This window comes from Canis lupus, chromosome 8 (genome assembly GCF_048164855.1).
Source record: "Canis lupus baileyi chromosome 8, mCanLup2.hap1, whole genome shotgun sequence".
Classification (NCBI taxonomy): Eukaryota; Metazoa; Chordata; class Mammalia; order Carnivora; family Canidae; genus Canis; species Canis lupus.
The window spans coordinates 75,748,165-75,771,265 of record NC_132845.1 but is presented as its reverse complement, the minus strand read 5'-3'; the positions used below and the strand labels follow the sequence as shown (position 1 = coordinate 75,771,265).

The 23,101-nt window shown below is 39.0% G+C and overlaps 1 protein-coding gene across 14 annotated transcripts in view; it reads left to right on the top strand.

The window, feature by feature from the left end:
- CALN1 (calneuron 1) overlaps positions 1 to 23,101 on the top strand; it is a 529,301-nt gene that overhangs the window by 460,229 nt on the left and 45,971 nt on the right. Inside the window, exon 7 of one of the 14 annotated variants that reach the window (XM_072837565.1) lies at positions 19,801 to 19,998. The exons of the other annotated variants lie outside the window; for them this stretch is intronic. Within the exon in view, the coding sequence (XP_072693666.1) occupies positions 19,801 to 19,960 (160 nt within the window). The 3' untranslated portion in view covers positions 19,961 to 19,998. Of the gene's footprint in view, positions 1 to 19,800; positions 19,999 to 23,101 lie in introns of those variants that run through there. 14 annotated transcript variants of the gene reach the window in all.

The window sequence follows — 23,101 nt, the reverse complement described above, 5'->3', positions numbered from 1 at the left end:
ATTTACCTCCTAGAGTCAGTTTATGTTTCAAAGATTACATATATTCTTGGACCCTGAACACACTGTTTGGAAGGTCATCGCTTTGAATCTTCTTTTGATATTAATACAGCAAATCCTTCTTTCTCCCCTCCCATCAATCATTTTGATTATAGGATGGGGATAGACTTTGTAATCTTTTAAAAATGTTTCTACAATGTTTTCCTTGTGGTAAAGTACACATAACGTAATTTACCATCTTCACCATTTTTCAGTGTACAGTTCAGTGCCATTAAATATCCTCATACTCTTCTGCAACCGTCACCACCATCTACCGGCCAGAACTCTTTCATCTTGCCAAATGGACACTCTATGCCTACGAAACACTAGCTCCCCATTCTCCCTACCTTCCAGCCCCTGGCAGCCATCATCCTACTTCCTGTCTCTATGACTTTGACCACACTGACTACCTATAATGTGGAATTCTACTATATTTGTCTTTTTTTGGCTAGCTTATGTCACTTAGCATTATGTCCTCAGGTTTATCCACATTGTAGCAGGTGTTGGGAGTTCCTTCCTTTTTAAGGATGGATAATATTCCATTTTATGTATCAGAGACCATGTTTGGCTTATCCAATCATCTTTCAGTGGACACTCGGGCAGCTTTCCAGATTTTTGGCTATTATGAATGATGCTGCTGTGAACATGGGTGGACATCTATCTCTTTGAGTATCTGCTTTCAATTCTCTCGGACAGGCTCAGAAGTGGAATTGCTGGACCATTAGTGATTAAATTTTTAATTCTTTGAGGAACCACCACACTGGTGTTCACCATGGTGGCTGCACCACTTCACGGTCTTATGAGCAGGGCCCAAGGAGTCCAGTCTCTTCACATCCTTGTCAACACTTGTTATTTTCTGGTATTTTTCAATAGCACTCATCCTATAGGTATGATGTGTTATCTCATTGTAGTTTTGGTTTGCATTTACTTCATGATTAGTGATGTTAAGCATGTTTTCACGTGCTTGTTGGCCATTTGTGTATCTTCTTAAGAGAAATGTCTATTCAAGTCCTTTGCCCACTTTCGAATCAGGTTGCTTGTTTTTATGTTGTTGCTGAGTCTTAAGAGTTTTCCTGTAAATTCTAGATATTAATCTTTTATCAGATACATAATTTGTGAACATTTTCACCCATTCTGTGGGTTGCCTTTTTATTCTGTTGATAGTGACTTTTAATGCACAGAATTTAAAATTTTTTATGAAACCCAATTTGCCACTTTTTCCCTTTGTCATGTGGGCCTTTAGTATCCTATTCAAGAAAGCATTGCCAAATCCAAAATTAGGAAAAGTTTGTCCTGTTTTCTTCTAAGAATTATACTATTTTAGGTCTTACATCCAACTCATTGATCCAGTCTGGGTTAATTTTTGTAGATAGTGTTAGGTATAGTTCTAACTTTGCTTTTTTACATGTGGATATCCAGTTTTTCCAAGACCATTTGTTGAAAAGACTATCCTTTTCCCACTGAATCATCATGATGCCTTTGTCAAAAATCATTTGACTGTATATGGCAGGGTTTATTTCTGGGCTTTCTACTCTACTGCATTGGTCTGTATGCCTGTCTTACTATAGTGCCACAGTGTTTTGATTACTGTAGCTTTGCCGTTAGTTTTGCGATCAATAAGTAGAATCCTCCAGTTTTATTCATTTTCAAGTTTGTTTTGGGCATTCTGGGTCTCTTGAGATTCCATATGAATTTTATGATGAGTTTCTGTTTCTGAGAGAAATGCCATTGGGATTTTGATAGGGATTACACTAAATCTGTAGATCACTGGGTAATATTGACATTTTAACAATATTAAGCCTTCTAATACATGAATATGGGATATATTTACAGTTACTCATGTCTAATTTATTTCAGCAATGGTTTGCGTGTTAACCTTGTATCCTGCTACTTTGCCACATTCACCTATTCTAGCAATCTTTTTGTGGAGTCTTTAGGGTTTTCTATGTATAAGATCATATCATTTGCAAACAAAGAATTTTATTTATTCCTTTCACTCTGGATGGCTTTTTGTTGTTGGTGGTGGTTTTTTTTTGGTTTGTTTCTTATTTGCCTAATTGCTCTGTCTGGAACTTCTAATATTATGCTAAATAGAAATGGTGAGAGTAGACATCCTTGATTTGTTCCTAATCTTTTTTTTTTTAAAGATTTTATTTATTTATTCATAGAGACACAGAGAGAGAATGAGAGGCAGAGACACAGGCAGAGGGAGAAGCAGGCTCCATGCAGAGAGCCTGACGTGGGACTTGATCCAGGGTCTCCAGGATCACGCCCCGGGCTGCAGGCAGCACTAAACCGCTGCGCCACCGGGGCTGCCCAATTTGTTCCTAATCTTAAAGATAAAGAGAAAGCATTCAGTCTTTCACCATTGAGTTTGCTGTGTTTTTTTCATATATGGTTTTACTGTGTTGAGATAATTTCCTTCAGTCCCTAGTCTTTAGTTTTTTTTTAATGTTTTTATCATGAAAATGTGTTAAATTTTATCAAATGCTTTTTCTGCAGCTTTTTTCTGCATCAACTGAAATGAACATGTGTTTTTTTTTTCCCCTTCATTCTTTTAATGGTGTATTCCATTGGTCCATTTTCATATGTTGAGCTGATCTTGCATTCCAGGAATACATCCCACTTGATCATGCTGCATAATCTTTTAAATATGAAGCTGGATTCAGTTTGCTAGTGTTTTCTTGAGGATTTTTGCATCAGTGTTCATAAGGGATATTGGTCTGTAGTTTTCTTATATTGTTTTTGTCTGGTTTGTTATCAGAGTAAGGCTGGACCCATAGAATGAGTTAAGAAGTACTCACTCTTCAGTTTCATTGAAAAGTGTGAAAAGAATTGGTATTAGTTCTACTTTAAATGTTTGGTAAAATTCTCCAATGAAGCCATCAAGTCCAAGTCTTTTGTTTGTCAGATTTTTTGATTACTGATTCAATCATCTTTCTAGTTTTTGGTCTATTTAGATTTTCTATTTCTGTGTGATTTAATCTTGGTAAGTTTTGTGTTTCTAGGAATTTGTCCATTTCTTCTAGGTTATCCAATCTGTCAGCATGATGTAGTTGTTCATCATACTCTTTTAGAAACCTTTTATATATATATATCTATATATATATATATATATATATAGAGAGAGAGAGAGAGAGAGAGAGAGTTGGTAGCAGTGCCCTTGCTTTCATTCTGATTTTAGTAACTTGAGTCTTCTCCCTTTGCTGAGTTTATCTGGCTAAAGGTTTGGCACTTTTGCAGATCCTTACGCAGAACTAATTTTTGGCTTTAGTAACTTTCGCTATTGTTTTTCTATTCTCTATTTCATTTATCTCTGCTTTAATCTATATTATTTCCTTCCTTCTGCTAAATCTATTTTTTTAGGGGGGACATAATGACACACTGTCTTTTATTGCTCTCCAATCACATATGTTTTAATCTTTTTTTCCTCTTTTTTTTTTTTTGAAGTTTGATTTACCAACATAAAGTATAACACTCAGTGATCATCCCATCAAGTGCCCTCCTCTGTGCCCATCACCCAGTTATCCCATCCCCCCTCCCACCTCCCCTTCCACTACCCTTTTTTCATTTCCCAAAGGTAGGAGTCTTTCATGGTTTATCACCCTCTCTGATTTTTCCCACTCATTTTCCCTCCTTTCCCTTATAATTCCTTTCACTATTTCTTATATTCCCCATGAGTGAGACCATATAATGATTGTCTGTCTCCAACTGACTTACTTTACTCAGCATAATACCCTCCAGTTCCATCCATGTCAAAGCAAATGGTGTGTATTCGTCCTTTCTGAAGGCTGAGTAATATTCCATTGTATATGTAGACCATATCTTCTTTATCCATTCATCTGTCAAAGGACATTGAGGCATAGATAATAATACACTAGTAGTAGGGGACTTCAACACAACACTTTCTGCAAATGACAAATACTCTAAACATAACATCAGCAAAGAAACAAGAGCCTTAAATGATACACTGGACCAGATGGATTTCACAGATATATACAGAACTTTCCATCAGAACACAACCGAATACACATTCCTCTCAAGTGCACATGGAACTTTCTCCAGAATAGACCACATACTGGGTCACAAATCAGGTCTCAACAAATACCAAAAGATTGGGATTGTCCCCTGCATATTTTCAGACCACAATCCTTCTGCTAACTTTAAATTCATCTTGTTCTTTTTTGAATTCCTTAAGTTGTAACATCGGATTGTTGGTTTGGAATCTTATTGTTTAATGTAATGTTTATAGCTCTGAACACCCCATTGACACCACTTATACTGTATCCTGTAAGTTTTGTTACGTGGTGTTTTTGTTTTCACTCACCTCTAGGGGTTTTTTCTCACTTTTCTTGTGATTTCTTCTCTTACCCATTGGTGGTTTAAAAGTGTGTTGTTTGCCACAATTTTTTATATTTTTCAGTTTTCCTTATGTTAGTCATTTCTAGCTTCATCCTGTTATGGTCAGAAAAGATACTTTGTACGGTATATATTGACATTTAATTTGTGTCCTAAGATATTGTATATCCTAGAAAATGTCTCATGTGCACTTGAGAAAAATGTATATGCTATTGTTAGGTAGAATGTTCTATATAAATTTGTTGGATTTGATTGGTCTGTTGTGTTACGTCCTCTATTTCCTTACTTATTTCTGTTTGGTTGTTCTATCCATTATTGTAAGTAGAGTGTTGAAGTCTCCAATGATTATTGTAGAACTGTTTCATTGGAAAGTTTTATAGAGATATTATTGTAAAGTCTGTTTTGTCTAATATTAGTATAGCCAGCTCTATTATTCTTTGGTGATTATTTCCATGGAATATTTTTTCCAGCTTTTCACTTTTAATGTGTTTGTGTCCTAGATCTAAAGGAATCAGTGGTAACCATGGGCATTACATTTACCATCCTAAATTTATAATGCTCTAATTTGAATTTATACCAGCTTAACTTCAAAATAAACAAAAACTACTCCTTAATAGCTCTGTCCTCATCCCTTCTAGGTATTGATAGCACAAAAATTAGATCTGTATACATTGTGTGCCTCAAAGCATCAATTAATAATTCTTTCAAATTCATTAGTGTCTTAAATTGTGTAGAAAACAAGATTTGGGGATCCCTGGGTGGCGCAGCGGTTTAGCGCCTGCCTTTGGCCCAGGGCGCGATCCTGGAGACCCGGGATCGAATCCCACATCAGGCTCCCGGTGCATGGAGCCTGCTTCTCCCTCTGCCTATGTCTCTGCCTCTCTCTCTCTCTCTCTCTGTGACTATCATAAATAAGTAAAAAATTAAAAAAAAAAAAAAGAAAACAAGATTTGGTGTCACTAACCAAACAATAATACTAGCTTTTAGACTAACAATTTTTTAATTTTTTTCTTAAATTGTGTAGAAAACAAAAAGTACACTTACAAACCATTATTAAGGGATCCCTGGGTGGCGCAGCGGTTTGGCGCCTGCCTTTGGCCCAGGGCGCGATCCTGGAGACCCCGGATTGAATCCCACGTCGGGCTCCTGGTGCATGGAGCCTGCTTCTCCCTCTGCCTGTGTCTCTGCCTCTCTCTCTCTCTCTGTGAGACTATCATAAATAAATAAAAATTAAAAAAAAATATTAAAATAGTACCTGAGTTTGTAATTGTTCATATATTTACTCTTATTTCAATCTTTATTTGTCCATACAGCTTTTGAGTTGATTACTGTCTAATATCTTTTCCTTTCATCTTTCAGGGCATTTCTTCCAGAGCAGGTCTAGTGGTTACAAATTCCTTAGGTTTTCTTTTCTTTTTTTTTTTTTTTAAGATTTTATTTACTTATTCATGAGAGACACACAGAGAAAGAGGCAGAGACACAGGCAGAGGGAGGAGCAGGTTCCATGCAGGGAGCCCTATGTGGGACTCAATCCCAGGACTCCAGGATCACTCCCTGAGCCAAGGGCAGATGCTTAACTGCTGAGCCAGCCAGGTGTCTTTCTCAGCTTTTCTACACCTGAAAAAATGTCATAATTTCTCCCGTACTTTTGACGGCCAATTTTTCCAGATATAGGGTTCTTGGTTGACAGTTTTTTTTTTATTCCACCACTTCACATATATCAGCACATAGCCTCTGGCCTCAAAATTTCTGTTGTGAAATTTGCTGATAATCTTATAGAGACTTCCTTGCATGTAATGATTCACTTTTCTTTTGCTGCTTTAAAGACTCTATTTTTCTTTTGCTTTCAAAAGTTTGATTATAATGTGTCTGAAGTGTGGGTCTTTTGAGTTCATCTTATTGGATGTTTATATTCATGTGTTTCATCCAATTTGGGATATTTTCAGCCATTATTTATCCAAATATCCTTTCTACTACTTTCTCTGTCTTCCTTCTGGGACACCCACAATGCATACGTTGGTCCTTGTGGTGGTGTCTCACAAGTCCAATAAGCTCTGCTCATTTTTTTCTTCAATATTTTTCTTTCTGTTCTTCAGTCTCAATAATTTCCATTGCCCTATCTACAAGTTCATTGATTCTTCAGCTCAAATCTGCCTTTCACTCTCTCTAGTGAATTTTCAATTCAGTTACTATACCTTTCATAGCTAGAATTTTTTATTGGTTTCTTTCTAGATTTTCAATCTCTTTATTGATATTTTAATTTTGTTAATATTCTGTTTTACTTTCTCCACATCGTCCTTTAGTTCTCTGAGCATCTTTAAGGTGATTTTTAAAAATCTTTGTCTAAGATATCTACCATCAGGTCTTATTTCAGGGACAGTTTCTGTTGTTTTAATTTTCCTTTGAATGTTTCACACTTTCCTGTTTCTTTATATATCTTGATTCTTTTATTGTTGAAAACTGGACATTTGAAATGATAATTCAGGTTATTCTGATAACTCTGGAAATGAGTCTTCTCTTTATCCATGGTTTGCTGTTTTGCAGGGGTGGGAGATTATTGCTTTGTTTTGGCTTTGGTTTCGGTTTTGGTTGTTGTAGGCTCTCTCTGTGCCGTGGATCAACCTCAGTTATAAACTTAAGGTTTTCTCAGGTCTTCCCCGAGCCTGGACATGCAAAGTCGTTTTCTAATTTTCCCTGTGTATGTCATTATTATTTTTTTAATGTCCTGCTCTTTAATGTCTGGGTCCCAAAGGAGAAAAAGAGAAAATTTAAGGTGGGGGGAAGAGCACCAGGCTGTTTAAATCCCCTGGAAGTTACTTTAGCCAGAGGAGGAGGGTTTTGCAGCAAAAAGTGATAGAAACAACAATGACCACCTGCCTCTTTGCACCACGATTGGTCTGAAGCAGCAATCAGAGATCAGAATACAGATCCTCAATATTTCAAGGACAGAGTCCTTTTTGCACACCTGGCTCTGTGTGCAAGCTTCTTCAGAAACATGTGCATCTCTGCCTGCCATGGAGCTGGGGTAGGGGATGGGTAGTTGCTATTGTGCTAAGAATTAAAATTGTCTACAGTTAGCCCCAGTTTACCACCTGGTAAACTTCCTCCAAAAGTTGCAAGCCTCTAACATACTTCAGAGTTACATCAGACAGATTTCAGTTGTTATTTAGGTGGGGAGACAGATTCCTGGTGCTTCCTAGTCCACCACCTTCCCAGAATCCTCACAGTATAAATGTTTTGAAAGCAAAAATAAATTTAAAAATTGGTGATAGATTTGAAACCAAAAATTAAAACTTTTATATATAATATACCATAAACTAAAATAAATAATGAAAAGCAAGAAATGTCTATCATATACTTATAACATGTAAATAGATCTCATAAATTAATAACAGCCGAGTCAGAAAAGAGTTCAGGTATCTATAAATCTGTAAGCATGATTTAGCATGGCTATGTTTTTCTTGTAGTCCTGATAGAGCTATCAAAAAATTATGTAGATTCTCGATGGTTAAAAAAACACCAAAGAAAAGAAGGGGAAGGAGAGGAAGAGGGAGAAGAAGAAGAAAATAAAAGAAAGGGAAAAAAGCACTAGGCAAGGTGGTCCCTATCTTACCCGCAACCCACCATAAAACAGATTCAAATCCACACATGGTTTAATTCCAGTGGGCTCAAATCCCTTTTATCTCTCTAATGGTATTTTTATCTATTTTGTGATTTTATGTTGTTGTAAGTAGGATTTTTTCCTCATATTTTCTGATAGATTTCTGGTATGTAAGATAGCTATCAATTTTGTATGTTTTCATTCCAGATAACACTCTATTAGTTCACACAATGTTACCTTAAGTGCTCGTAGATTTTTCTAGTAGACAAATTGTCTGCAAATAATGTCACTTTTTTCCTTTTCTTAACATAGTGATTTTTTCCTATTTTATGCTTATACTATATTTGTTTGAAATTCCAGTGTAATGTAAAACTATTTTGAAGTTGAAAGGCATCTTGTATTATCCCTAATGTTTAACTGCATCATTTCTAGGCTTTAGTGTTCAGTGGAATATTGACTAGTGGTTTTAGTTGGATATTCTCAATCATGTTAAGGATTCTGTTTATCCCATTATTAACTTCCTAAAAGGTTTAAAAAGCTGAACCAAGTATTTCATTTGATCAAATATCTTTAGCACCTATCAATTAAACACATTTTTAACCTATGCCATTTTATATTAATAAATATAAATTAAAATAAATAGCAAAAGAGGGAAATGTCTGCAATGTTACTTAGATATATTATATATAATACATTAGTATATATTACATATGTATATGTTTTACATATGTATATGTATTACATATGTATATGCATAATATATATGATAAATATTTTAAAATTTGCCTAACACTAAATAATTTTTGCATTCCTCAGAAAACTTCTATTAATATACTTTTAAGTTTTATTTGCTATTCCTTCCAAAACTGGTAATTTTTATTTGAATTTTTTCACTTTAATAAATGAGCATTGTATCATGTCACTAAATATTACTCTATAAAAGTAATTTTAGCTAAACTTTATGTTGAATCTAACATACAGAAATAAAAATGCACAAATCTTAACATATAGCTCAATGAATTTTCATAAACCACACACCTGACCAAACAGCACTCAGGTCAAGGAATGAAGTATTACCAGCACTCCAGAACCCTTCTGGTGCCCCTCCTAGTCACTCAACACTGAAGTTAACCATGTGACAATACTGTGTTTTAATGGCTGCTGAGTGAGTGAGGGGGGAAAGGAATAGCAGATGAAGCCAGTGAGACAGGGAAAAGTCAGATAAGGTAGGGCTCTGAGAACCACAGTGTATTAGCCATGACAGATTGCCAGGTGGCAAATAATACAAACTTGCTGTCTCCCAGTTCCTGTTGGTCAAGAGTCTGGGAACCGCTCAATTGGATCCTCCGCTCTGGGCTTCACCAGGTGCCAGCTGCACTGTGGTGCTCATTTGGAATTCAAGCTCGTCCAGGCTCACTCCAGTTTGTTGTCAAAATTTAGTTTCTTATGGGCTACAGGTCTGATCTCCTTGTTTAGTTACTAGCTAGCTGCAGGACAAGGGTCACTCTCAGCTCTTAAAAGCTGCCCACAGTTCCTTGTTATATGGACCACATGTCACAGAGAAGATATTTGCTTTTCTCAGGTCAGCAAGAGCATATCTCATTGGTTTCACCATTTATGTATGTATGTATGTATGTATGTATGTATGTATGTACTCTCTTGCCCAGTGCAGGTCTTGAACTCACAGCTCTGAGATCAAGACCTGAGCTGAGATCAAGAGTTGGATGCTTCACCAACTGAACCACCCAGGGGCCCTTGGTTTTACCTTCTTTTAATGGTTCCTGTGATTCAGTCAGGCCGTCCCAGTGTAATTTGCATTTTGATTAACTTAAAGTCCACAGATTAGTAATCTAATCATGGGAGTGATATCCCATACCAAAGGGAAGGGGATCATAGAAGACTGTGAGTCACTGGGGATAATCTTAGAATTCTACCTATCAGATAATGAAGAGAATTTTTTTTTTCTCTTTGCCATGAGGGGCTATTTGAAGGATTCTAATCATGGGATAGCAGATACCATTTACGGTTAAATAAAACTAACATCAATAGAGGATCCATAAAGAACAAAGCTAACTGGGTGCTATGTGGAGGTTTAATTGGATTTTGGCTTCAATAAGCCAAAGTTGGTACCATTTTCTTAGATCAAGAAGAGCAGGGAGGTGAAAATGTAGAGCTCAAGTTGCTACAACTGCATTCTAGATTCCACTCTAGTTAGGTATCCAACAGAGTTAGATGGACATACATGGAGTTCACGTGAGAGACCAGAGCTGGAAATGGGATTGAGAGATTATCAGCTGGAGTAGAATGTGAGCTCCAATCACTTGACAAGAGACTAGGAGGGAAGATCTAGAGAGGCCACCAGATCACTGCAGATGCTGCTGTTTCGTAAATTATATTTCTTGGCCTTACAATCAGGTACAACAGACTCCTGCCTGGAGTCTTCCCAGAAGTGACCCCATTGTTTGGCAGTGTATTTTCTATGGCATCAACTTAGCAGAGGGGTTTTTTTTCCTTTATAAATCCTCTATTGAGGCAAGTTCTGTACACATTGAGTTCTTATCATTGGATAGGGCTTATTGTCTTTCCATTTGATTAAATCTCCTACCTGGATCTCTAGATTTCATTTTTTTATTTTTTTAAAGATTTTATTTATTTATTCATGAGAGACACACACACACACACACACAGAGAGAGAGAGGGAGAGAGAGAGAGGCAGAGAGACACTGGTGAGGGAGAAGCAAGCTCTTCACAGGGAGCCCAATGCGGGACTTGGTCTGGGCCAGGATCATGCCCTGAGCCGAAGGCAGACACTCAACCCCTGAGCCACCCAGGTGTCCCTCTGGTTTTTAATAGTTAAAATACTGGGCAGCTCTGATGTGCTTGCCATAGCTGGATTCTTTGATAAGCTGAACCAATGGAATTATAGGTAACCAGAGTGCCTTACTTAGAAAAACACTGAGTAAAATCTGTCACCTGACACTGTTAAATAATAGCTGAAGAAATTAAAAGGGAGATTTTATAAGGACAAGAAAATTAAGTGAACAGAGCTTCAAACAATCATGCACAGAACAATTATGGGCACCTTGATGGCAGGGAATATTTGGTGCCCACCTCAAGTAGAAACCCAAGAGATGTTTATGGAGTGGCTGAGTCATTCTTGCAAATGCATCACACCAACACACACACACACCAATTTGCCTCATACATTCTGGGGTCTAGGGTTAACCCCACGCCTCCACACATTAGGGATTAGAGAAGCCTTTGTGGAGATATGAGTAGGGAGTGTCTGTTCTGTTTGTTCTTTCCTTGTTCTCTATGGATCTGATGCAAATTGTCCTCTTTGAAGATCCACAAGGGACCGGGTGTTAATCTTGTAATCTAGGCTGCCTTGGATTAGGTGTTTTCCTTTATCCCTGTTGATGTACCAATCACTTTGGATTCTCTGTGAAGTGTTCCTCTGCTGTAAATGTCCCCTCAGCAAATGCTTCCTATATATTCAGTGAGGGGAGCACTGCAGACAGCTTAGGCACTAAGGGACCTGGACAGAGGGCTTCCTGAAAGTGTCCTTTTATGTGCATCCATTGCTCTGAAGACTTCATCACTGCCTGTATTCTTTCACTTTTGACTCTCTCTCCTGGCAGTGGTAGGTGGCTTTAAAAGCTTGCAGCACAATGTTGACCTGGTGATCAATGTCATTCCACTTTTTATGGCTTATGCCATAATCATGGGTTTGTGTCATCGTGGGCTCACTCAATTAGGGTGAGCTACCAGCAGTAGCTATTCCATCCTACACTCATCCAAATGCACTGATGTTACCAGGTGGCCAAGAAGGGCAATACTGGATTTGGTTCTGGTTTGATATTCTTCACTAGTGCAGAAACTTTCAAGTTTTAAATGGGAAGAGGCATCAGATCAGATGAATTTAGGGTACATCCGGATGTAAGAATCAATGCTCAGTCTTAAATTAAGATAGGTAAGGGTCATGGTGTAAATTGGAAGTCAGAGGTTGAAGTAGAAATCAAAGTTCATAGAAGCCTCTGGAACAATCCACAGCCTTCCTTTCAAAGACAGGCATGAGTGATAGGGAGAGTGTGCTGAGGGTTGATGGAGTGTCATTAGGTAAACAGTCAAAGGAAAAACTGTTCCCTTGGAGAGAAGCCCTGCCACTCAGAGCTCAGGGAGTCTTCTTTATTTTAAATCTTCCGTAACATTTTAATCATTGCCTTATTTCTTATGCACCAGGATTCTGCAACTCTCTGGCCTGCTTTCTTGATAACACAAAGACAGAATGAGCAACGTTCCCATGAACACTGTGTGCTCTTTGGAGCCTCTGAACCATGAGGAACTCAACTACTACTTATTATTTCCTTTTCTAATTATTGTTTTATGTTTTCATCAAACATCTTGGTTAAAAATACCTTGGTCCTTTGCTCTTCTCCCATGGGAGAAGTAATTAAACAATTTACATTAGAATTAAGGTAATATGAAAGTGCAGAGCCCTCTCCTGTGTGGTCACTCACTGCCACCTCCAGCCTCCACCACTGGCCTGATTAAGTGAGCGTGGGCAATTCTGTTGGCTGAGAGAGCAAGACAGACAAGGGAAAAGGAGTTGGTGAGACAGCCAGTTGGCTGGAGATGGGAATGAAGGAATGGATGGGTGCAAACCTCCCCCTGATGATTTTCAAGGAGATCAATCCTTTGAAATGCCCTAGACAGCAGCTCCCAGCCAGCATGGGTGAGCAGCCATCTCAGGCAGCACTTCCAGCCCTTGCATTTAACTTTCTTTGATTCACAGACTGAATTCCCACATCACACATTTCTTACGGGTTCTTTATGTTGAATTCTAAACTCCGAGCAATATGGCATTTGCTTTGATGGTGCCAGAGGCATGAAGACACATAATGAACACATCTTCGAAATTTGAATATTTCATAGTCATATAAGATTACAGGGTATGGGTATGCCAAAATTTACTTAGCTGTTATTCATTTGTGAGATTCTTAAACTCATTTCCTTTGTGCTAATTACAAATAACTATAATAGATATCTTTGACATAAATCTTTGTTTGAACTTGTGATTTTTTTTAAAGGGGGCTGTTCCATTTGGATAACAGGAGTTCTACACTTAAGCCTTGAGAAGTTTAGAGTTTATACTACACACACACACACACACACACAAACACACACTATGATCCTGTCCAAAAGTGAGATGTTAATAATTTTTTATTTGAGAAATAATGTACTTGGGAAAACAGATTTAAAATTACAGAAAAGTGGAAAATGAAACAGTTAATAGTCTGGTCTGTTTTTTTCACTTTTAAAAAGATTTTATTTATTTGGTTGAGAAACAGAGTGTGTGAGAGAGAGCACAAGTGGGGTCAAGGGGCAGAGGGAGAGAGAGAGAAGTAGTCTCCCCGTTGAGCAGGGAGCCCGATGTTGGACTCAATCTCAGGACCCTGGGATCATGATCTGAGCCAAAGGCAGACACTTAACCAACTGAGCCACCAAGGCACCCCTATTTTTTCATTTTAGATTTTTTTTTACCTCCACATACAGATGTATGTATGTTCATATATGTAGCTATATTTTTTTGTTCTAAAATGCTTTCAACCTAAAATATATCATCCATATGAAAAAACCCCTTGGTGAGGGGGTGAATAAAACAAATCAGTAAGCACTGCATTAAATGCATATGGAGTCAGGATGCTTAATGCCAGCCGCAGAACTCAATTCTGGCTAATGTAAGCTAATATAAATAAAAGAATTTTATGTTAAGATGTGGGTAGCTCACAGAATTGATAGGAAGGCTAGTGAACCAGGCTTGGGAAAGTTTTAGGAAGTGAGGCTGTATAGCCAGCACCAGAGTCCAAACCCCAGCACAGAACCCTTCCCTAAGGACTGTTGCTGGCACACCTGGATTCTGAGTGCCACTAGGTGCCATGCAACTGCTGTCCGAGGTCACATGGAACCTCCATAGTGGCTTCCTTGCAGATCTAGCTCCAGACTGAAACCTTGAGGTTGTCTCTGATTGGCCAAGCCTGGGTCACATGCCCACATTGCATTTGCATGGGAAGTTGGTGACATTTATGGTTCTTGAGGCTTTTTAGGTGAGGTAGATGTTATGTCTCAAGGCTTATAAGATAGAGGACTCTCCAAACACAGGAAGGAATTTAAGGTATTGTATTAGAGTTCTCTAGATAAACAAAACCAACAAGAAGTATATATGTATACACACACATGTATACATAGATACATTTTTAATGTATGGAACACACATATATATACACTGCTAAAATACACATGTGTACATAAAATTAAGAAATATATACTAATAATGATTATTATTAATAATTACAATAAATCTCATATGTGTGTGCGCACACACCTATGAAAGCAGACTTATTGCAGGAATTGGCTCATACAATTACGGAGGCTAGGAAGCCTCACAGTCTTTCATCTGCAAGCTGGAGACCTAGGAAAACCACTGATGGAATTCATAATTTGGTCTAAGTCCAAAGGCCCAGGAACCAAAAGCATCGATGTCTGTGGGCAAAAGATGGATGTCCCAGTCCAAACATACAGCGATTTGCTCTTTCTCCACCTTTTTGTTCAGTCCTGCCACTCAGCAGATGGCCTGATACCAGCCCCCAACAGTGAGGTGGTTTCCTTTACTCAATCTACCAATTCAAATGCTTCTGTCTTCCAGAAGCACCCATACAGACACACCCGGAAATAAGGCTGGACTAGCTATCTGGGCATCCCTTAGCCCAATCAAGTTGACACCTGAAATTAATCATCCCAGATACCACACATCTTAAATAATCCAATTTCTACTAGAGCAGTAACTCTCCAACTTTAGCAAAAGAATAGCATGAAGAGCTTCATAAAGCCTGGGTTCTTCGTAAAGCTGCATCTCTTGAAATTGCAAGGTCTAGTGTGAGACCGCCACACTGCGTTTGTGGTAAGTGCTCAGGCGATGGCGATGCTCCTGTGACTGACCACACTTTGAGCACTGCTTTAGGTTTTGTTTGTTTGTTTGTTTGTTTTTTATGATAGTCACAGAGAGAGAGAGAGAGAGAGAGAGAGAGAGAGAGAGAGGCAGAGACACAGGCAGAGGGAGAAGCAGGCTCCATGCACCGGGAGCCCAACGTGGGATTCGATCCCGGGTCTCCAGGATCGCGCCCTGGGCCAAAGGCAGGCGCTAAACCACTGCGCCACCCAGGGATCCCTTGAGCACTGCTTATCCCTTAGCACCTGTTTATCATTAACTGCCCATGGCATATATCAACGCACGCAATTATATATCACTTTTTTCTTACTGGTACAGTTTGAGTTTAAACCATATTCACATTTGATATAAAAAATGTTCTAAATCACTTTCAGCCATTAGCAATTCTTTATACAGAACCTCCAAACAACACGCAGCTTTTTACAATATATACCCCTTGTCGTGACAGCTTTAGCATTGTTTAGAATTACAGCATAATGTTGACATGTATCAAAGAATTCTGAGACTTTGTGCTATTCATATTTAGTGAAGCTATAGTTTCTTTTTCTTTCTTAATTAAATTCTGCTTAGCTTCACATGAAATAGTTTCTCTTCAAATCCTGACAGGTATCACCCCCTGAGTGATAGACATTCACAACAAATGAATCAGCCACATAGCATCTCCAAGTTTGGAATTTTCTGTAATCTTTTGAGAGTGATTTGGCAATGTGTGCTGCACTTCATTGTATTGTCTACGTGAAACTGCCAATCTTCATTGTTCAAAGTAACTTTTCGATTGCTATAGTATGGTGTACTTCTTTCTAATTATGAAAAAATTGTTTAAGATTTTATTTATTCATGAGAGGCACAGGCAGAGAGAGAAGCAGGCTCCCTGCGGGGAACCCTATGTGGGACTCAATCCTGGGACCCTAGGATCCCGACTTGAGCCAAAGGCAGACACTCAACTGCTGAGCCACCCAGGTCCCCCTTTGCAGAACTTCTTAATAGACTCTTTTTCTGACATGGTCCACAGGTTTTGCCTCCTGTCCCTGATTTGTGCAGGCTCATCAAAGCCATGGCTTAAGGCCATGAGGATTGGCAGACTCTCTTAGGAAGAAAGACAGCCCAGAGCTCTCCTTAATTTTCTGGATTCCTGCCTGCACTTAGAGTTTGGAGAACCCTTACTTTCCTGCCAGTTCAGATACTTTTGTTGGTTTCTGTGCATCGGCCACCGAGTTGAATTAATCATATTTCTCAGTGTATGACACAACATCACCTCAGATCCTTATGAAAAACCTCCCTCTTATTAATTAATTTATTTCCTTTTCCTACTTCTGTTTTGCCTCCACCCCATTTTACTATGCCTCTTAGGGTAAAGGTTGTATTTTTGTTTTGAGTGCATGCACTCCTCACAGACATAAATGGTATTGTTTTTCATTCATTTCAATACTTACTGAACACCCAGTATATGCCAGGCACTATTCAAGGCACAGGGATACAGCAGTAGTCAAAATTGACACAATCTATTTCATTCTGTCCCTTTAATCTGTACTTTTAAGAATTAGCCATGCTGCTGTGTGTGCATCCACCTCACGACTGCATGCACCTGCCAACCCTGGGAGTCTCTAGAGCTAGCTAATCACTATTATCACCTCAGTATGGATCCTTTTAGAATTTCTACTGTGCTTAATCCCAGGAAAAAGTACTACTTGTTGAGTTTTTTCCTCTTTCCATAAATAATACCATGCTAATTTAGCATTCTTTTTTAAAATTTTTATTTATTTATTTATTCATTCATTCATTCATTCATTCATTTTAGTAGAAGGGGAGAGGGAGGGAGAGAGAGAGAGAGAGAGAGAGAGAGAGAGAGAATCTCAAGCAGGCTCCATGTTCAGCACAGACCCTGATGCAGGGCTCCATCTCAGGACCCTGAGATCATGACATGAGCCAAAATCAAAAGTCAGATGCTTAACCAACTGAGCCACCCAGACACCTCATAGAATTCTTGTTTTTACTTCACTCAACAATTTGTCAGTATATTGAGCAGTCATATCTTTTAAACTGTTGTGCAGATTCCATATTAAGGAGATCATGTATTTTACTTGGCCATTTTCTTGTTAATAGAAACTGAGTTCCAGTGTTTTCTTCCTTTTACAAAAATCCTACAGGAAACCTGCCTGTTCTTGCCTCTATGTGCACACACCTGGGATGGTTTCTCTAGGGAAATGCAGGGAAGTCAAATTGGTATGTTATAGGCTTTGCAACATTTTCAACTTTGATAGATACTGTCAAATCACCCTTAACAGTTGCTGTCCCAAAATAGAAGACCTTTTCTCACCACATTTTCTCCAACCAGCAAAGCCATCAAATGTTAAATTTTTTTACCAACTGGATAGATTAAAAATAACATATTTTTAATTCTCATTGCTTTGGCTTCTAAAAAGGATAAACAAACAAAAAAAAAAAGGATAAACAGTTTTTCATATATGTAGTAGCTGCTCATATTTCCTCCTCTGGTACTCACTTTACTCTTGATTTACCCATCCTTTTCTATTCATGCTCCCTTCGTGTAGTCTAGAGGCTAATCCCTTGCTGATTATGTTGCAAAGAGCTTTCACCATGCAGAGGTTTTAAATTTTCAGTCAGTAAAGCTCTATCTTTTCCTTCTGGCTATGTTTTTGTTTGGTTTAAGATATTTATCTCAATATATATTTATAATTATATTTATATATGTTACTATATTAATGATACAATAATTATTTTATATAATTATATATGTATTATATTTGCTTTTTAAAAGAATTTATGTATATTTCATCTGCCTGAACTTATTTTTATAAATATTATAAGTATGTAATTTTTTTACATCCTAAATAGATAGGCAGTTGTCCCAACTCCACTGAATCCTTAACCTAAATGATTTGAAATGCCACCTTCATGCTAAATCCTTATATATAGTTGGCATATTTCTGAACTCCATAATCTGTTCCACTGATCTAGACTCCATTTTGTTTTTTTATATAAATTCAATTTGCCAACATATAGTATAACACCCAGGGCTCATCCTATCAAGCGCCCTCCTCCGTGCCCATCACCCAGTCACCCCATCCCCCCACCCACCTCCCCTTCCAAAAGCTATTAAGGCTTGTTTGTTTCCCAGAGTCAAGTAGACTATTTTTGTTAGCATACAATACCATGCAGGTTTACAGTATATCTGGATATCTGGTAGTGCAAGTCTCTGCTCTTATTTTTTATCTTGGCTCTTCCTGCTTATTTTCCTTGTCATACACATTTTAGGATCAATTTAATATTTCCCCGACAAATCTGGTTTGGGTTTTGATTGGGATTGAATTGAATGGTTCATTAATTTCATAATGGATATATTTAAAATAGAAAGTCTTTTCATGCATGAATACACTGTTTCTCTTGCTTTATTATAGATTTTTATGGTCTTTATAGCTATTTTAATAGTTTCTTCTTAGATTCACTCCTAGGTACTTGAATTTTTTTCTGTAAGAAATGGCATCTGTTTTACCACTATGTTTACTAATGAGTTATCATTGATGATGGGAAAGTGTTGAATTTTGTGCAGTGACACTGTATCTGGTCGTCTTGGAGTATTTTCTTATTAAAATTTCTATGAGCAATAGTTTACTCTGTCAATCTGCTGACATGTATTTTGTTATGTTCTTGATGATGGCTTATCTTCTGGTTTCCTCTTCAGCTATGCTATTTATTGACAAGCAATCCAAAGCCAGGTTATCATAATTTTCACCTCTGTTCTTTCGGTCTGCATTTCTGGTAAGCTTTCCAAGTTTGTTTTCTGTAACCTGAGTTGGAATTTAAACATCATTGGCCCTGTTCTTTATTATCTCTCCTGCTGTTTTTTCTATTATGTTTTAAAATTCCTTGAGTTTCTTTTACTTCTCTTGATGAATTCCCTTTTGTTCTTAACTTAAAAAATTTTTTATCACGGTCTTAAATCATAACTTTTGCTTCATAGATACAATTTTTGTGGTGTGAGTATGTGTGTGTATTTCACTAAGAACACAAAATAAATGCTTTGTGAGCTTTTTTTCCTGTAAGGAAACTTCTCTCTCTCCTTTGCTCTAACCCCAGTGGCTACCTCTCTTTTTACTGTGTAGAAATTTTCTTTGCAATATTTTTTTTTTTCTGTTTATCCTTCCAAGAGGAAAGGTCTAGCCTTGGTTGGTGATTTCAGGGCACAGAGCAAATGGATTCTTCGTCTTCTCCTTTGGCCTTCTGGGTGTAAGTAGGTTTCCAAAATTGGTTCTTGTACTGAAGAAGCCACTTAGTTTCAAGACGGCTGCTGGCACCAAATTTGATTAGCAAAGCATAAATTTGGTGCAGTCCTGAGGAGGAGAATCTATCACCCTTTCTTCTGACTATGGGAGTATGCTTCATTTCTGACTTATCTGACACAGTTTGAAGTCCTTTCTTAAAAACAATATAGAGGAAGTGGAATTTCTATCCCTCTCCTAGGATGTCTACTCTTACTGTCATACTTAAAACTGACTTCATTTCTGTGATGGTTAATTTTATGCGTCAGCATGACTGGGCCACGGTGTACTCAGATATTTGGTCTAATATTAATTCTGTGCATGCCTATGAAGGTGTTTTTGGACAAGATGAATCTTTGAATCAGTAGACGGAGTCAAGCAGACTGTCCTCCCTAATGTGGGTGGACCTCATCAGTTCACTTGGAAGTCTGAATAGAACATAAAAGCTGAGTAAGAGAGATTTCCTCCTGCCTAACTGTTTTCTAACTGGGATATCATTTTTTGCCTACCCCCAGACGTGAATTGAAATATGAGATCATCCTAAATCTTGAGCCTTCAGACTGGAACTATACCATCAGTTGTGCAGGATCTCCATTTTGCCAGAGCACCTTGCAGATCTTGGGTCATGCCAGCCACCTCCAGAATTGTATGAACCCGTTCCTTACGTTGAATTGAATAACCAATTCCTATAATAAATAAGAGATGTATATGTATCTCCTGTTGGTTCTGTGTGTCTGGAGAACCCTCACTAATACAGCTGCTCAAGGAGCAGTGCTTGGTGCCTTTCCTGATCAGCAAACAACAGAGTGGTGGTGTTACTTTCACAGCCATGGACAGGACCTTGTTCTGGCTATAACCTCAGCCTCACATCTCCCAAGGGTCCTCTAATCTCTGTAAAATAAGAGAATCAGAATTGCAAAAAGTACACCATTTGAGGGATCTTAAGTTCCCCAGCCCTTGACATTAATATATAACCAGTAAGAAGGCCATTTGTCTTCTCAGGGTGATTCTTTGTTGGTATATCCTAAATGTCCCAGTCATTACTAGAGATTAGCTCTCTTCCTGTGTAGTCACTCACTGTGGTTACTCACAGTGATCAGAAGCAGATGGGATCCTGGATAGTGCCATCTAAACCCAGCAGGAAAACCCAGGGCAGCACCTGAAGTCATGAGTCAGAATACCCAGTTTCTGGGTGCTGGGCCCCACCCCCTGAGTCCCTCCATTTCTAACAAGGTCCCCAACTGTGCTGCTGAACCCCTGCATTAGGGTTCAGGACTAGAGAGGAAGGACTAGAACCGAAATATCATTAAGGAAAAAGTCCGGAGTCTTACACAGAGGTCAGGAGGCAGAGGGCAAGGCCGAAGCAAGACCAGGACCTGGGCATGGACAGTGCCAAGATGTCAAGACTTTGTTTTCATTGAATGCCAGCTTCTGAAAGTCCCAAAACGGGGTAGGCTATATAGGCACCCAGGGCTGGACCACACCTCAGGAAAAACTCACGTGTGAGGGAAACCCTGTGCAGACCCTCTCCTCAATCCCTTCTTTTTGGCAGGTCAGTGTGTCCCGAAGGGGAGGAGTGACAGTCTGTCAGTGTGGATGTCCAATATCAAATGCTCGGACTTAGCATGGAGTTTGGGACTTAGCTTGCTTTATGAGGAGACAGAAGCATTGTGAAACTAAATTAATAAGGCACATTATAGAGCTCAGATGGGGGGGGGTGTTGTCTCCTGTTTATAATGTGTGATGTTTCCAATAAACCATAGATCCTAACATCAAGGCAGAATTTACTGTATGATACTATCTCATGCTTTTTTAAAAAATGATCTTATCTATTTATTCATGAGAGACACACAGAGAGAGGCAGAGACACAGGCAGAGAGAGAAGCAGATTCTATCCAGGGAGCCTGATGCAGAAGACGCTCAACCGCTGAGCCCCCTAGGTCCCTATCTCATACTTATTGACAATGAACCCATTTCACCACCATTTCTTAGTCCAGATTCTTTTGTTTTTCTTGCCTTGTGCCCTCCCGGTCGGGTGCTGTGGCTCCCTCTCTCACTCTAGTCCATTTCATATTAATCCCTCCCCAGCATATTAAAAACTTTAATTAGCTATTTTGATATATTCCCTAAGAACTCTGGAGTCTGATTCATCAAAGTGATAACAAGAAGATATTTTGGGAGTTTGTTCCGATTTAAATGACTAAATTATTTCTTCTTTTGTTATTTTTCTGCCTATGGATATTCTAATGCTTGATACCAAATTTACACTCGAGAAGCCAGCCATCCATAAGCCAGCTTTTCCAGGGTGAGCAGAGCATTAACTTGGAGCCCAAGTTGTGTCCTACGACATCACATTTTTAGGTTGTTATAAAGGAGTCAGGTAAGACTAAATGAGAAGAAATGGGGCCTGGCTTAAAACCTTTTCCCCGCAAAGAGCAAATATCAGCTGTGGTGAAGGAGGGACACCAGACAGGGGGGAGGTAGATCCTGTTGTGAGGAATCCACCCTAAGTGTAGAGCTTCAGAAATCCAGCTTTTCCACCCCAGGAAAACTAGGCATCCTCTCTTTTAACTCGCCTGACAAAGAAAAAAAGACAAATCACCATGTGCTCCTTCTGCAAAAGCGGCAGCGCTCTCCCACTGTTAAGGCCCATCCCTGTCAACACCAGGATGCCGAGTGCACCATCAGCTACAAAGCTACTGAGGTCAAGGCCAGAGGAGCCTCCGTACTAGGGTCTCATCTGCTGCCCTCACCCTGGTTCCTCCCTCCCTTAAATAGCAATCCATGGAATAAAGCACACTGGGCACACTCAGGCCATCTGTCATATAGGCTGTCAGTGACAGCACGAGGGGAAAGAGGAGGCAGGGGAAGAAGGTAACATTTATCAAGGGCCTGCTGGTGCAAGGCAGTGTGCCAGGCATTTACCTCGCCTCTTGTCGCAGCAGCCCCAGAGGTGAGTGTATGGATTAGCTCCATCGTGTCCCCATTTTACAAATGAGCAAAGCGGGGCTTAGCGTCACCATAAAGAACCTTGCGGAGCCCTCTGTCATAAATGAAAATATTGTACTTACGTCACTTATCACACAGGGGTGCCAGGCACTGTTTACTTAATCCTCATAACCGTCCTACAGCATTATTTTCATGCCCGCTTTATAGTTGCCAGCACTGAGGAGCAGAAGCTTAAGTGACTTGCCTAAGTCCACAGGGCTGTTAAAAGTCAAGCTAAGATGTGAATCCAGGAAATCTGGCTAAAAGTCTGCGCTCTTTACCCCTTAACAACACCGTAGTGTTTCTAGTGACAGAGCTGGGCTGTTACCTGGAACAGATGCTCACACGATAGTATGGGATGGAGTCAGAAACCTACTGCATCAAATCATTAAATCTGGAAAAAGTCAAAATTCAGGAAGGCCTGGTCACCTGAAAAAATGGGCTTTACATGGACAGGTAGCTTGGTCTGGCTGTCCCCATTACCAGACTTGCCAGCAGATTTTAGTTGGTGACTATCCCCCTCCCTAATTCTCTCTGAACCTTTGGGGGAGTCAGTTAATAAAGACTCTTTAGGGGGGTGCCTGGGTGGCTCAGTCAGTTAAGCGTCTGACTCTTGGTTTCAGCTCAGGTCATGATCTCAGGGTCATGAGACGGAGGCCTGCATCAGGCTCCGCACTCAGCAGGGAATCTGCTTGAGATTCTTTCTCCCTCCCCCCAATCACAGGTGCTCTCTCGTTCTCTTTCTCAAATAAGTAAATCTTTTTTTTTTCTTTTTTAAAGATTCTTTGGATTTAGAGATGCCAGTTTCCCTAGTGATTCCAACAGTGA